At 47.7% G+C, this 12,886-nt stretch overlaps 1 protein-coding gene across 2 annotated transcripts in view; it reads right to left on the minus strand.

The window, feature by feature from the left end:
* Window positions 1-12,886, minus strand: part of CRHR2 (corticotropin releasing hormone receptor 2) — a 176,087-nt gene that overhangs the window by 119,382 nt on the left and 43,819 nt on the right. Inside the window, exon 1 of one of the 2 annotated variants that reach the window (XM_088653750.1) lies at window positions 176-699. The exons of the other annotated variant lie outside the window; for it this stretch is intronic. Within the exon in view, the coding sequence (XP_088509876.1) occupies window positions 176-263 (88 nt within the window). The 5' untranslated portion in view covers window positions 264-699. Of the gene's footprint in view, window positions 1-175; window positions 700-12,886 lie in introns of those variants that run through there. 2 annotated transcript variants of the gene reach the window in all.

Raw genomic sequence — 12,886 nt, forward strand, 5'->3', positions numbered from 1 at the left:
CGCGCCGCACCGGAACCCTCACACCGAGAGAGAGAGAGAGAGAGAGAGAGAGAGAGAGAGAGAGAGAGAGAGAGAGAGAGAGAGAGAGAGAGAGAGAGAGAGAGAGAGAGAGAGAGAGAGAGAGAGAGAGAGAGAGAGAGAGAGAGACTCTTCCAGCTCTTCCGCGCTCCCCTACCATCAAATCCATCCTGCAACAAATCGAGGAAACTGCAGTTCGCATCCAGCTCCTCGATGAAGTACTGGAGGACGATCGTCTCGTTCATGGTGGTCCCGTTCTGGAGAAGGAGGAGGAGGAGGAACAAGCTGGGCTGATGTTCCAGGTTGGTTCCTTTCTCCCGTGGTTTTCTTTTTCCTCTTCTCCCTTTGCCAGTGAAGCAAACCCTACTGGCTACATTCTCTCTCTCTCCCTCCCGCCCTCCTTCTGTCTTTTGGAGGGTGGGTGGACCCAGCACAGTGATATCCTCCCAAGCGCTCCTGCTTTAAACAGCAGCTCAGGAGCCAATAAAATCACAGCCGGTTTCTCAGTGAGGGTCTTTCTGCGCCTCCCTCCTGCTGACATTTGGCTGCTGTCTAATCCTGCCATGCCCTGGCTATTCAAGAGGAGAAGGGACTCTCTCTCTCTCTCTCTCTCTCTCTCTCTCTCTCTCTCTCTCTCTCTCTCTCTCTCTCTCTCTCTCTCTCTCTCTCTCTCTCTCTCTCTCTCTCTCTCTCTCTCTCCCCCTCCCTCTCTCTCTCTCTCTCTCCCCCTCCTTCCCTCCCTCCCTCCCTCTCTCCCTCTCTCCCTCTCTCCCTCCCCCCCCCCGCGTCTCTGTATTGGCTTGATTGTCCCTTAAGCGATAAACATTTCCTGCGAAATCGGTGAGAAGGGGCTTCAAGGCGTCGCGCGAGATGGAAACAACCTCCCTTCGTGTATCCGAAACCGAGAACCGACTCTTCCCTGCCAGGGGGGGTGGGGAGGGTGTTCTTAAGCATCAGTTCCTCCTCCACCAACCCCCCCACCCCCGCCACCGTCAAACTGCTGCAAATCAGGAGCAGCATCTCTGAGTGGCAAAGGATAAAGCACTCTGCACATGCCCCGGGACGCTCTTCTTCCCAGACAGACTGCAAGCACGGGGAGGGGGGGAAAAACACCCAGGCAGCTTATGCAGGGTAATGGCAGAATTCGAGCTGATCTGAGGGAAATCCGTTTTTAGGGTTTGCTGGATGTTGCAAGGGGAGACCCAGGTTCAAATCCCCACTTGGCCACGAAGTTGGCTGTTGTGGGGATTAAATGAGATGGGGCAGAACCATTCATGCTAGCCTGAGCTCCTTGGAGAAAAAGGCAGGATATAAATGCAATCATAATTAATTATACCTTGTGGAACAACCTGAACAGAGCAATTTGTGCACCTGTATTATTTCTGCATTATTTCTGTATTTTTGGTGTGCATAATTCCCAGCCTTTATAAATAAATAAATAAATAAATAAATAAATAAATAAATAAATAGGTAAAGGGACCTCTGACCGTTAGGTCCAGTTGCAGACGACTTTGGGGTTGCGGCGCTCATCTCGCTTTACTGGCCGAGGGAGCCGGTGTACAGCTTCCGGGTCATGTGGCCAGCATGACTAAGCCGCTTCTGGCAAACCAGAGCAACGCACGGAAATGCTTTTTACCTTCCCGCCAGAGTGGTACCTATTTATTTACTTGCACTTTGATGTGCTTTTGAACTGCTAGGAGCAGGGACCGAGCAACGGGAGCTCACCCCGTTTAGACCACAGCGCCCCCCCCCCCGTGTCCTACAAATAAATAAATATTGGTGTTAAATAAACAACTGGGACAGAAGGGTTTCTTGATACAATAACCAATTCCACATGGGAAGAAGCTCAATTGCCCTGGGACCTACCTCTCAGGGTTGTCGTAGGGATTAATTGAGGAGGGGGAGAACCATGTGTGCCACTTTGAGATCCTAGGAGGCACAGATGGGATATGAATGCAGTAAATAAATGGGAGAAAAGCAATGACAAACCTAGACAGCATCTTAAAAAGCAGAAACATCAGCTTGCTGGCAAAGGTCTGTATAGTTAAAGCTATGGTTTTCCCAGTGGTGATGTATGGAAGTGAGAGCTGGACCATAAAGAAGGCTGATCACCGAAGAATTGATGCTTTTGAATTATGGTGCTGGAGGAGACTTTTGAGAGTCCCATGGACTGCAAGAAGATCAAACTGATCCATTCTGAAGGAAATCAGCCCTGAGTGCTCACTGGAAGGACAGATCCTGAAGCGGAAGCTCCAATACTTTGGCCACCTCATGAGAAGAGAAGACTCCCTGGAAAAGACCCTGATGTTGGAAAAGATTGAGGGCACAAGGAGAAGGGGACGACAGAGGACGAGAAGGTTGGACAGTGTTCTCGAAGCTACCAATGTGAATTTGACGAAACTCCGGGAGGCAGTGGAAGACAGGAGTGCCTGGCATGCTCATGGAGTCACGAAGAGTCGGACACGACTAAACAACAACAAAATAAATACCAGGCAGTCCTGAGCTAGAGAAATCAAGGGTCTGAGTCTTTAGAAAGCAGCTTCCTGTATTCCAATGTTCTAAGGGGCTCATTGCCTTCCCCCAGCACTGGATGTGCCGGCTTCCCTCCGGCAAACATCTGATCGTGCTAAAATCCTGCTGGAATCCAGGAGAGCTGTGATTAATGTAGGTCACCCACCCACATTTCAGGGCCTCCACACTCTGTGTTTTCCCTATAATTCAGGCGGAACGTGGAAGACAGGGAGGGAGTGCTAAGCCTGAAGCGGGGAGGGTTCCTCTAACTCCAAGGGCCACACTGCTTTCTGGGCAACTTTTCGGGGGCCGCATGCGAGTGGGCTCTGAGGCAAAGCAACCAATGTACCAGTAAATGTTACTTTTGTACAATAGGCTTGTCCCTATGTACTGGTCTCTCCATCCAGGCAAACGGAAAAGCACGGTCAGAGTTGCAGGAGTGCCCATTTCACCTGCACAAAAGCATTTCGCGAGGGTGCAAAGCAGGGCGAGGGAGGGGCGTGGCCTGGGGAGAAGGGGTGTGGCTTGAGAGAGGGTACATGGCCACTCATCTTGCCACCCGTCCTGCTGACAGGAGGGAGCAAGAAGTAAATCACAGCAAGAAAGCTGGAGTTAACTCCTTATTAGCAAAACAGGATCCGCACAGGAGTGTCAGGTCTCATGAGCACAGCAACTCAGGTTTTGCCCCAATGAAGCAGTTGCTGGGATTAAAGGTTCCTGCCTCCCCACAGCCAGCTATGTCTCCGCGTCTCCAGGGTTTTTCCCAAGCTATCAGAGACTCTGTCTGCATATTTGTCTTTGCTCCTTGTGCTTCATGCCTCTCCTGGTCCTGGGAAACCAGGTGCATGCTCTGGTTATCTCCCGCTTGGACTACTGCAATGCACTCTACGTGGGGCTACCTTTGAAGGTGACCCGGAAACTACAACTAATCCAGAATGCGGCAGCTAGAGTGGTGACTGGGAGCGGCTGCCGGGACCACATAACACCGGTCTTGAAAGATCTACATTGGCTCCCAGGACGTTTCCGAGCACAATTCAAAGTGTTGGTGCTGACCTTTAATGCCCTAAACGGCCTCGGTCCAGTATACCTGAAGGAGCGTTTTGCCCAGACACTGAAGTTCAGCACTGAGGGCCTTCTGGCGGTTCCCTCATTGTGAGAAGCCAAGTTGCAGGGAACTAGGCAGAGGGCCTTCTCGGTAGTGGCGCCCGCCCATCAGATGTCAAAGAGAAAAACAACTACCAGACTTTTGGAAGACATCTGAAGGCAGCCCTGTTTAGGGAGGCTTTTATTGTTTAATCCATTATTGTATTGTATTTTTCTGTTGGAAGCCACCCAGAGTGGCTGGGGAAACCCAGCCAGATGGGCGGGGTATAAATAATAAATTATTATTATTATTATTATTATTATTATTATTATTATTATTATTATTATTATTATTGTCACAGCAGGAGGGGAGACCCCCTTGCTTCTTCAACAGCCTAACTCATCTCTGCCTCTTGGCCTCCCTTCTCTCCTGCTTCAGCTTCTGCCTCTGATTCTGGACTTCTCTCTGCCACAGCCTCCCCCTGCTCACTAAACCCTGTAAACTCTTCAGGTTCCGACACCTCCTCTCTCCAGTCTTCTTCCTCTGACCCCTCATCATTGTCCCACCATCACCTCCTTGGCTCTGAGCCTTCTTCCCTTGAGGGTTTCCCAGCTGGCTCCTCCCACAATTCCTCTACATCCAACCAGCCCCATGACAGGTGGAAAAGACGTGCCGCAACGACTTGAGAAGCAGCCTGCACGCAGCATTGCTGCTCGTCTCCCTGCAATGTTTAGAGGAGGGTTCTGGCTCTTGCAAAGTTTTGTGAGGGCAGGGGGGCGGCATTCCGGCAATGCTGGAAGTTGGGGGGGGGGCAGGGAGCAGCACATTCCTGCTTCACCTCAGATGGTGAAATGGCACAGGCCTCCCCCTAATCTCTAAAGCAAGGAATTCAAAGATATTGACAATGCCCTGCACTTTTACAGTCTGATCACGGGCCTCACTTCCCCTTGCTATCAACAGCGAAGGAGCACACAAGGGCTGCTTGGTCGCATTACATGATTGTGCAATGGGACAGAGACTCACCTGAGAGTTTACATGGCGCCTGCTGGTTGCTAAGTGATAGTGTCCTGCCCTCCCAATTATTAAGCCTTGCACCTTTTATCGCACACTGAAATCCCATAATGTTACCCACTATGCATGTGCGTGGCTACATATTGCAAGGGGCTCAATTAGCTAAGTGGCTTGAATAATGAGAGCGTTTTGACAGGGTTAGATCCCTGATGTGGGGCTGCTGGCAATGGCATCACCTCCGGGTCGTGTTAACACAAGGGAGACCCCACTGAAAGGTGTGGGGTGTTGTAAGAAGGGAAAATGCCTTTGGTAGCTAAGTTCATCTTTGTAATTATGGCTCAGCATTACCCAGCGTTGGGAATTGAAATGTCAGCAGGGGTTCCGCGAGGAATGTTCTGAACTAGATCACATCAGACCGCCTGGTTCAGCATCCTTTCTTCATATTGGCTGAAAGGGTGCTTCCAGGAAGTTCACAAGCAGGGCATGAAGCCAATAGCCCTTCTCTTCCGTACCCACCAAAGCAAATGGTGCTAAGGAGGAGCCTGCTGGATCTAGCCAATGGCCCATCTGGACCAGCGTCCTATTCGCACACTAGCCAGCCAGATGCTTGTGGGAAAGCTATAAACAGGAGCTGAACACAGGAGCCCTCTCCCCTCCTGTGGTCTCCAGAAGCTGGTACTCAAAAAAATTACTGTCTCCGACTCGGGAGGCAGAGCTTAGGGATCATGGCTAGTACCCATTGATAGCCTTCCCCTCAATGAATTGGTCCAATCTTCTTGTAAAGCCATCCAAGTTGGTGGCCATCACTGCCTCCTGGGGGCATGTCCCACTTCCTCAATGCCATTCATTGTTTCATGAACTTCAATCATGCCATTTTCCTACAATAACATGTCCCAGATGCTACAACCTTTCCTCATCAAGGAGCTACTTCATCTCCTTAATGATAATGACGACAACAACAACAACAACAACAACAACAACAACAACAACAACAACAACAATATAGATGGTATTTAACACCAGTAAAATTGGCTAAGATGTTTAGGATGAGTAGTAAAACATGCTGGAAATGTAAAGAGAAGGATGGCGAATTTTATCATATGTGGTGGACATGCGAAAAAATTAAAAGATTTTGGGAAATGATATATAACGAACTGAAAAAGATTTTTAAATACACCTTTCCCAAAAAACCGGAGGCTTTTCTATTAGGACTTATAGGACAGGAGATAGTGAGATTATTTATGTATGCAACAACCGCGGCTAGGACTTTGTTAGCCCCAAAATGGAAAACTCAGGAGTTACCGACGATTGAAGAGTGGCAGACGAAAATGATGGACTATGCGGAACTAGCAAGGCTGACTAGCAGGATCCGAAACCAGGGAGAGTCAAAGTTCCAAAAGGATTGGAGTAAATTTGTGAACTATATGGAGAAGAATTGTAGAAGTTTAAAGACACTTGCAGGACTGAAACAAATCCTACGAATTGACTTTAAGTAGGAGGAATGAAGAAACTGTGAGATAGGAATGGATAAGAAAACCGACTGGGGGGAAGGAGGGAAGTCAAAGCTCGGCAGAGCAAAGTAAATTGTAATAATTGATTTGATGCTAAGAAAAGGAAATTTTGTGTTTATTATGTGTTGTTGTGTTTGTAGTTGTATGTTTTGTTTTTGTTTAAATGTGTTTAATTGGAAAATTTAATAAATTGTCTTTAAAAACAACAACAACAACAACAACAACAACAACAACAACAACAACAACAAGTTATTTATATGCTGCCCATCTGACTGGATTGCCCCAGCCACTCTGGGTGACTCCCAACAAATTAAAACACAGTAAGACCCAGGTGGCGCTGTGGGTTAAACCACAGAGTCTAGGGCTTGCTGATCAGAAGTTCAGCAGTTCGAATCCCTGCGACGAGGTGAGCTCCCGTTGCTTGGTCCCAGCTCCTGCCCACCTAGCAGTTCGAAAGCACATCAAAGTGCAAGTAGATAAATAGGGACCGCTCCGGCGGGAAGGTAAACGACGTTTCCGTGCGCTGCTTTGGTTCGCCAGAAGCAGCTTTGTCATGCTGGCCACATGACTCGGAAGCTGTCTGCGGACAAACGCCGGCTCCCTCAGCCTATAGAGTGAGATGAGCGCCGCAACCCCAGAGTCGGACACGACTGGACCTGATGGTCAGGGGCCCCTTTACCCTTTACCTTTAAGACATCAAGCATCAAACACTTCCCTATACAGGGCTGCCTTCAGATGTCTTCTAAAGGTTCCATAGTTCCTTATCTCCTTGACATCTGATGGGAGGGCGTTCCACAGGGCGGGTGCTACTACCAAGAAGGCCCTCTGCCTGCTTCCCTGTAACCTAACTTCTTGCAATGAGGGAACCGCCAGAAGGCCCTCGGAGCTGGATCTCAGTGTCCAGGCTGAACTATGGGGGTGGAGATGCTTCTTAAGGTATACTGGGCTGAAGTTATTTAGGGCTTTAAGACATAACTCCATGCCATCCAATATCCTTTCTTCATTTGATTTTGATGAGGTTGTATCTCATAATTTGCATACAGAATGTCAGGGACTGGAATGAGGGGGACTGGACTGGACTGAGGAGGAATGGTGGAGACCTCCCCTGCGCCTCTTGAACCTTCCAGGTAAGGGGAAGATATTGATTTGCGGCAGTGCTTTGCGGAAGGTCACAGCTCATAGACAGATGAACAGAAGTGTTGGGAGGAGTTGTGAGAAGAGAGGGGAGAGACAGAGATAGAGCAGCCAGCTGACACATTATCACTGGACAGCATTCCTGAATTCCCTTCTCCCAGAACCCAGCACGCATTGAAAGTGAAAGACCAAAATCTAGGAGTCTTGGTAGACCACAGACTTGACATGAGTCAGCAGTGTGATGCAGCAGCTAAAAAAGCCAATGCAATTCTGGGCTGCATCAATAGGAGTATAGCATCTAGATCTAGGGAAGTAAGAGTACCACTGTATTCTGCTCTGGTCAGACCTCACCTGGAGTACTGTGTCCAGTTCTGGGCACCACAGTTCAAGAAGGATACTGACAAGCTGGAACGTGTCCAGAAGAGGGCAACCAAAATGGTCAAAGGCCTGGAAACGATGCCTTATGAGGAACAGCTTAGGGAGGTGGGTATGTTTAGCCTGGAGAAGAGAAGGCTAAGGGGTGATATGATAGCCATGTTCAAATATATGAAAGGATGTCATATGGAGGAGGGAGAAAGATTGTTTTCTGCTGCTCCAGAGAAGCAGACACGGAGCAATGGATTCAAACTTCAAGAAAGAAGATTCCACCTAAACATTAGGAAGAACTTCCTGACAGTAAGAGCTGTTCGGCAGTGGAATTTGCTGCCAAGGAGTGTGGTGGAGTCTCCTTCTTTGGAGGTCTTTAAGCAGAGGCTTGACAGGCATATGTCAAGAATGTTTTGATGGTGTTTCCTGCTTGGCAGGGGTTGGACTAGATGGCCCTTGTGGTCTCTTCCAACTCTATGATTCTATGATTCTATGAAAAGACTCAGAGACAATTAACCCCTGGTGGCCACCGTAAAGGGAAATGCTATTGCTAAGAAGGGAGTGGGGAGGAGCCCAGTTGGAGCAATGCCGTTGTCTGAGCGGCTGCCCCTCTGTACATCTCTGTGAATTGTGAATAAATACATTGGTAAGAAGAACGTCTTGTTTTTCCGTTTCTGGCATCCAGTCAGAGGGAGGACGATCGGAGTCCTTTTGAAGTCTGACACAGAAGATCCCAGGTTCAATCCTAGTTCCCAAACAAGACCAGGAGAGTGCTCTGTCTGAAACCACAGAGAGCTCCTGAAAGTCATGTGGACACCATAGCTGCTAGCCAGGCTGGTTATGTTCTGCCTCCTCAGTTGGAGCCAGCAATACTTCTGAATGCCTGTTGCTGGAAACTGCAGGAGGGGAGAGTGACTCTTATGCTTGAATCCTGCTTATGAATTTCCCACTGGCAACTGTTCAGTCACTGTGAGAGCAGGGAGCTGGACTAGACAGGTCATTGGCCTGATCCAGCAGCATCTTCTTATGTTCTTAATGAACCGGATACAGTCATAACTCCGTTTAAGTATGCTTCGGTTTGAGTACTTTCAGTTTAAGTACTCCGTGGACCCGTCTGGAATGGATTAATCCACTTTCCATTACTTTCAATGGGAAAGTTCGCTTCAGGTTAAGTACGCTTCAGGTTAAGTATGGACTTCCGGAACCAATTACACTCATACCTCGGGTTAAGTACGCTTCAGGATGAGTACTCTGCGGACCCGTCTGGAATGGATTAATCCACTTTCCATTACTTTCAACTTCAGGTTAAGTACGCTTCAGGTTAAGTACGGACTTCCGGAACGAATTGTGTACTTAAACCGAGGTACCACTGTAGACCAAAAGTCTGAGGCATCTTTCTGTGCTACTTGGTGGTGAAAGCTCCAAGGTCCCAGAATCAGGGAGCACCAGCCAGATCTTAGGCAAATGGAATAACAACTTTTTGACCCCCAACACTACTGATGAAGAGCAGTTTGTGTTCATAGAATCTGCTTGGTCATCACTGGAAATACAACTGTGGGCTCAGAGGGACCCTTGATCTCTGATACAGTCAGGCATTGCTTCTGTTCTTCGTTGTCACAGTCTTATCTAGCCCCCTTCCTTGACGAGCGCTTGTCTTTTTCTTAGCTGACAAGCTGGCATCTGCAGAGCAAGCAGATTCCTATTAAGGAATGAAAAATGACAACCTGGGAGGGTTTGTCAAGAAAAAATAACAACCAAATAAAGTGTCAATATGCAGATTCCTCACAGTAATTCTTTACGCTGCAACAAAAACTGGAAAGAAATATTTACTGCTTGCAGAAGAAGAGACTGCAGTAGGGCAAATATTTTATTTTATTTTAAAGAGAATGTTTCACAACACCCTGGCTATATTTTATCCGGGGGTGAGCACATTTTGCCATTCCCCAGTCCTATAAAAACTGTGCGAGTGAATCCTATTACATGAGAAGAATTATGTTAGTCGTGCTGGGAAACTATAAAGAAACTGCGCCAAAATGATATCTGGGCACAACACTGTCAATTTTTGAAGCTAACCCATTAAAAGGTGCTAAGAATGAATGCGTGAAAAACTGCTATATTGAACCTCGCATTATTCCACCCTCATTTTTCTATTAGCTTCTTTGCATTTTAAGTAGCGCTGCAGTTTTTGTGATGGTGTTTTGGCCTAGGATGCGGTGAACACACAGTGTGAAGGGCAGACATATTCCCCCAACATTGCATACTCCAGGCGTTGATGGACTTTGAGTCCCATCATCCCTGACCATTGGCCATGCTGGTTGCGGCTGATGGAAGGTGGAGTCCCACATCTAGAGGGGGCCCCCGCTTTGCTACGCCTGCCCCTCTCCATTGTTGCACATGCAATTGGGTCAGAGAAGTGCATTGCAAAACTAGTGAGAACATGGTTTGCAGAAGTGTGCCTGCATTACAATTCGTGCATCATTTCAGGAAGTGCCGCCAAGGATTCAGATCCACAACAAAGTGCCAATCAAACCAACTCTGCCCCAACTCCCCCCACCCCACCCCACAGGGGCCCAGTATTTCTTTCCTTTTCTTTTTAAAATCAAAGTTGGCAGCTATCCTGTGGAGTTATGTCAGCCGAAGCACCGGCAAGGCGTTATTATGGAATTAGTGATTCTGCATGATGAATTCCACATAATTAAGCATTGGAAAATCGATCTCTGCAGATAAGAGTCAGATCCATTTCCTTGCCATTAAGGAGCTGTTATTAGAACAGCTCCGACGTGACTTACCAGGCGACGCAGGAACTTTGGGATAAAGAGTAAGAGCGACCCAGGGGCCATATTTGGGGAAACAACATTTATTGCAGCGGGCCTTTTTCTCCCGTACCAGGGGTGGAAAGATAACAAGCATCTGGGCAATGGGAGCTTCTGGTGTGAAGATCCTTTGAAATGAATGGAAATTGCAGAGGTGCTAATCTGGTGCTGGCCCTGTTTCAAAACAGCCAGTTCCAAACAGTGCTCTCTCCATGGTCACCACAAAATAGAAGTCCCCAGCATGTTTGGAGACCAAGCCTTATGAGAAACAGTTGAAAGAGCTGAGTATGTTTAGCCTGGGGGGAAAGAGGAGATTGAGAGGAGATGTTCTTGTTTAGTCGTGTCCGACTCTTCTTGACCCCATGGACCAGAGCATGCCAGGCACTCCTGTCTTGCACTGCCTCCCGCAGTTTGGTCAAACTCATGTTCGTAGCTTCAAGAACACTGTCCAACCATCTCGTCCTCTGTCGCCCCCTTCTCCTTGTGCCCTCAATCTTTCCCAACATCAGGGTCTTTTCTAGGGAGTCTTCTCTTCTCATGAGGTGGCCAAAGTATTAGACCTGCAGCTTCAGGATCTGTCCTTCCAGTGAGCACTCAGGGCTGATTTCCTTCAGAATGGATAGGTTTGATCTTCTTGCAGTCCATGGGACTCTCAAGAGTCTCCTCCAGCACCATAATTCAAAAGCATCAATTCTTTGGCGATCAGCCTTCTTTATGAGAGGAGATATGATGACCAACTTCCAAGATCTTAAGGGCTATCACATGGAAGATAGAGCAAGCTTGTCTTCTCCTGCTCTGGGTGGGGGTGGGTGGGTGGGTGGGTAGGACTCAAACCAACGGCTTCAAATTACAAGAAAGGAGATACCAATTAAACATCAGGAAGATGTTTCTGACAGGAAGAGCTGTTTGGCAGGGGAACGACCTCGGGAAGTGGTGGACTCTCCTTCCTTGGAGGTTTTTAAGCAGAGGTTGGGTGGCCACCTGTCATGAGTGCTTTGGTGGAGTTTTCCTGCATTTCAAAGGGCTGGACTAGATTCAGGGGTCAGCAAACTTTTTCAGCAGGGGGCTGGTCTACTGTCCCTCAGACCTTGTGGGATGCCGGACTCTATTTTTTTAAAAAAACATGAACGAATTCCTATGCCCCACATTTAACCCAGAGATGCATTTTAAATAAAAGGACACATTCTACTCATGTTAAAACATGCTGATTCCCGGATCATCTGCGGGCCGGATTTAGAAGGCGATTGGGCCGCATCTGGCCCCCGGGCCTTAGTTTGGGGACCCCCTGGACTAGAAGACCCTCAGGTTCCTTCCAACTCTACAATTCTACGATATGTGTAAATAAAACCATATATCCGAAAGGCACCACAGTCTCCCGTGACCTTCATTCTGAGGAAACTGAACCCCTGAAATATGCAAGCACCCCTGGAGTTTCCTGTCGCTTGGAGATTGAGGCGCACACCACAGTATTTTGAGAACTGTCTTTGATGGAGAGAGAGATTAATAGTGGAACAACTTCAAACATTTGCTCTCAGAATCACTTGTGTGTCAAGCCAGATGGTCTGATCTTCAAACTCATTTTGCTGATGGGATTTTCACAGTGCTCATGTCCAGCTCTTGAACATAACATCCCTTTTTGGGAAAAGCCAGAGAGTATCTGGCCAGGGGTCCCCCTGAGAAGAAAATAGTTGCTCCCAGCACCCTAGCAAGGGTTTTTATCTCATTAGAAACTGGGGAAGTGTCTCCATCTGAGTGATGAGCAGTATTCTCTTCTCCCCACCCACAACCCATGGAAATTTAGATTTTTCATGCCGGCCACTGGAGGGCTCCCAACGGGTTTTGCAAATACAAAGGGAGCACATCACAGATTGATGCAGGGAGGGGAGAGTGTGGGGGCTGTGGGTGGATGATGAGGAAAGCGGACTGCGAGGAAGCAGCATAATTCATGCTTATAAAGTTCCAATCCTTCAGCTCGTGTCAAGGTCCACAAACATGCAAATCATAAGCAGTTTTTGTTTGGCTGCAGAATGTTGCTGTCTTAGTGAGAGCGAATGGTCTCTCCTTTTGCAAATAAGGGATTGCACAGAGGCTGGTCTTAAGGTGGCCACTTTCTTTTCTTTTCTGTTTTAAAAAATATTTATTTGGTTTTTCAAATTAAAATAGTTCTCTGAGACAGCTCTGTTTTGCCTTGCCTGAGCCTCAGGGAGAGGTTATACTTTTGCGATTACTAATAAAATTTGAAGGCATAGTGATAACATGGGCTATATTACAATTTTGGAGGCTTATGTATAACTTGGGTGGAGAGATGCTGATTTTGGCATGGCGGGGGACATGAGAAGACGGTGGACTTGGAAATTCACCTTGTAGCTGTTTACTTAGAAGGAAGCCAAACCTGACATCACTAGGAAAGTCAAGGGATTCCAGAAGAAAATGGAATT

Source organism: Zootoca vivipara, chromosome 11 (assembly GCF_965207765.1).
Source record: "Zootoca vivipara chromosome 11, rZooViv2.hap1.1, whole genome shotgun sequence".
Taxonomy (NCBI): Eukaryota; Metazoa; Chordata; class Lepidosauria; order Squamata; family Lacertidae; genus Zootoca; species Zootoca vivipara.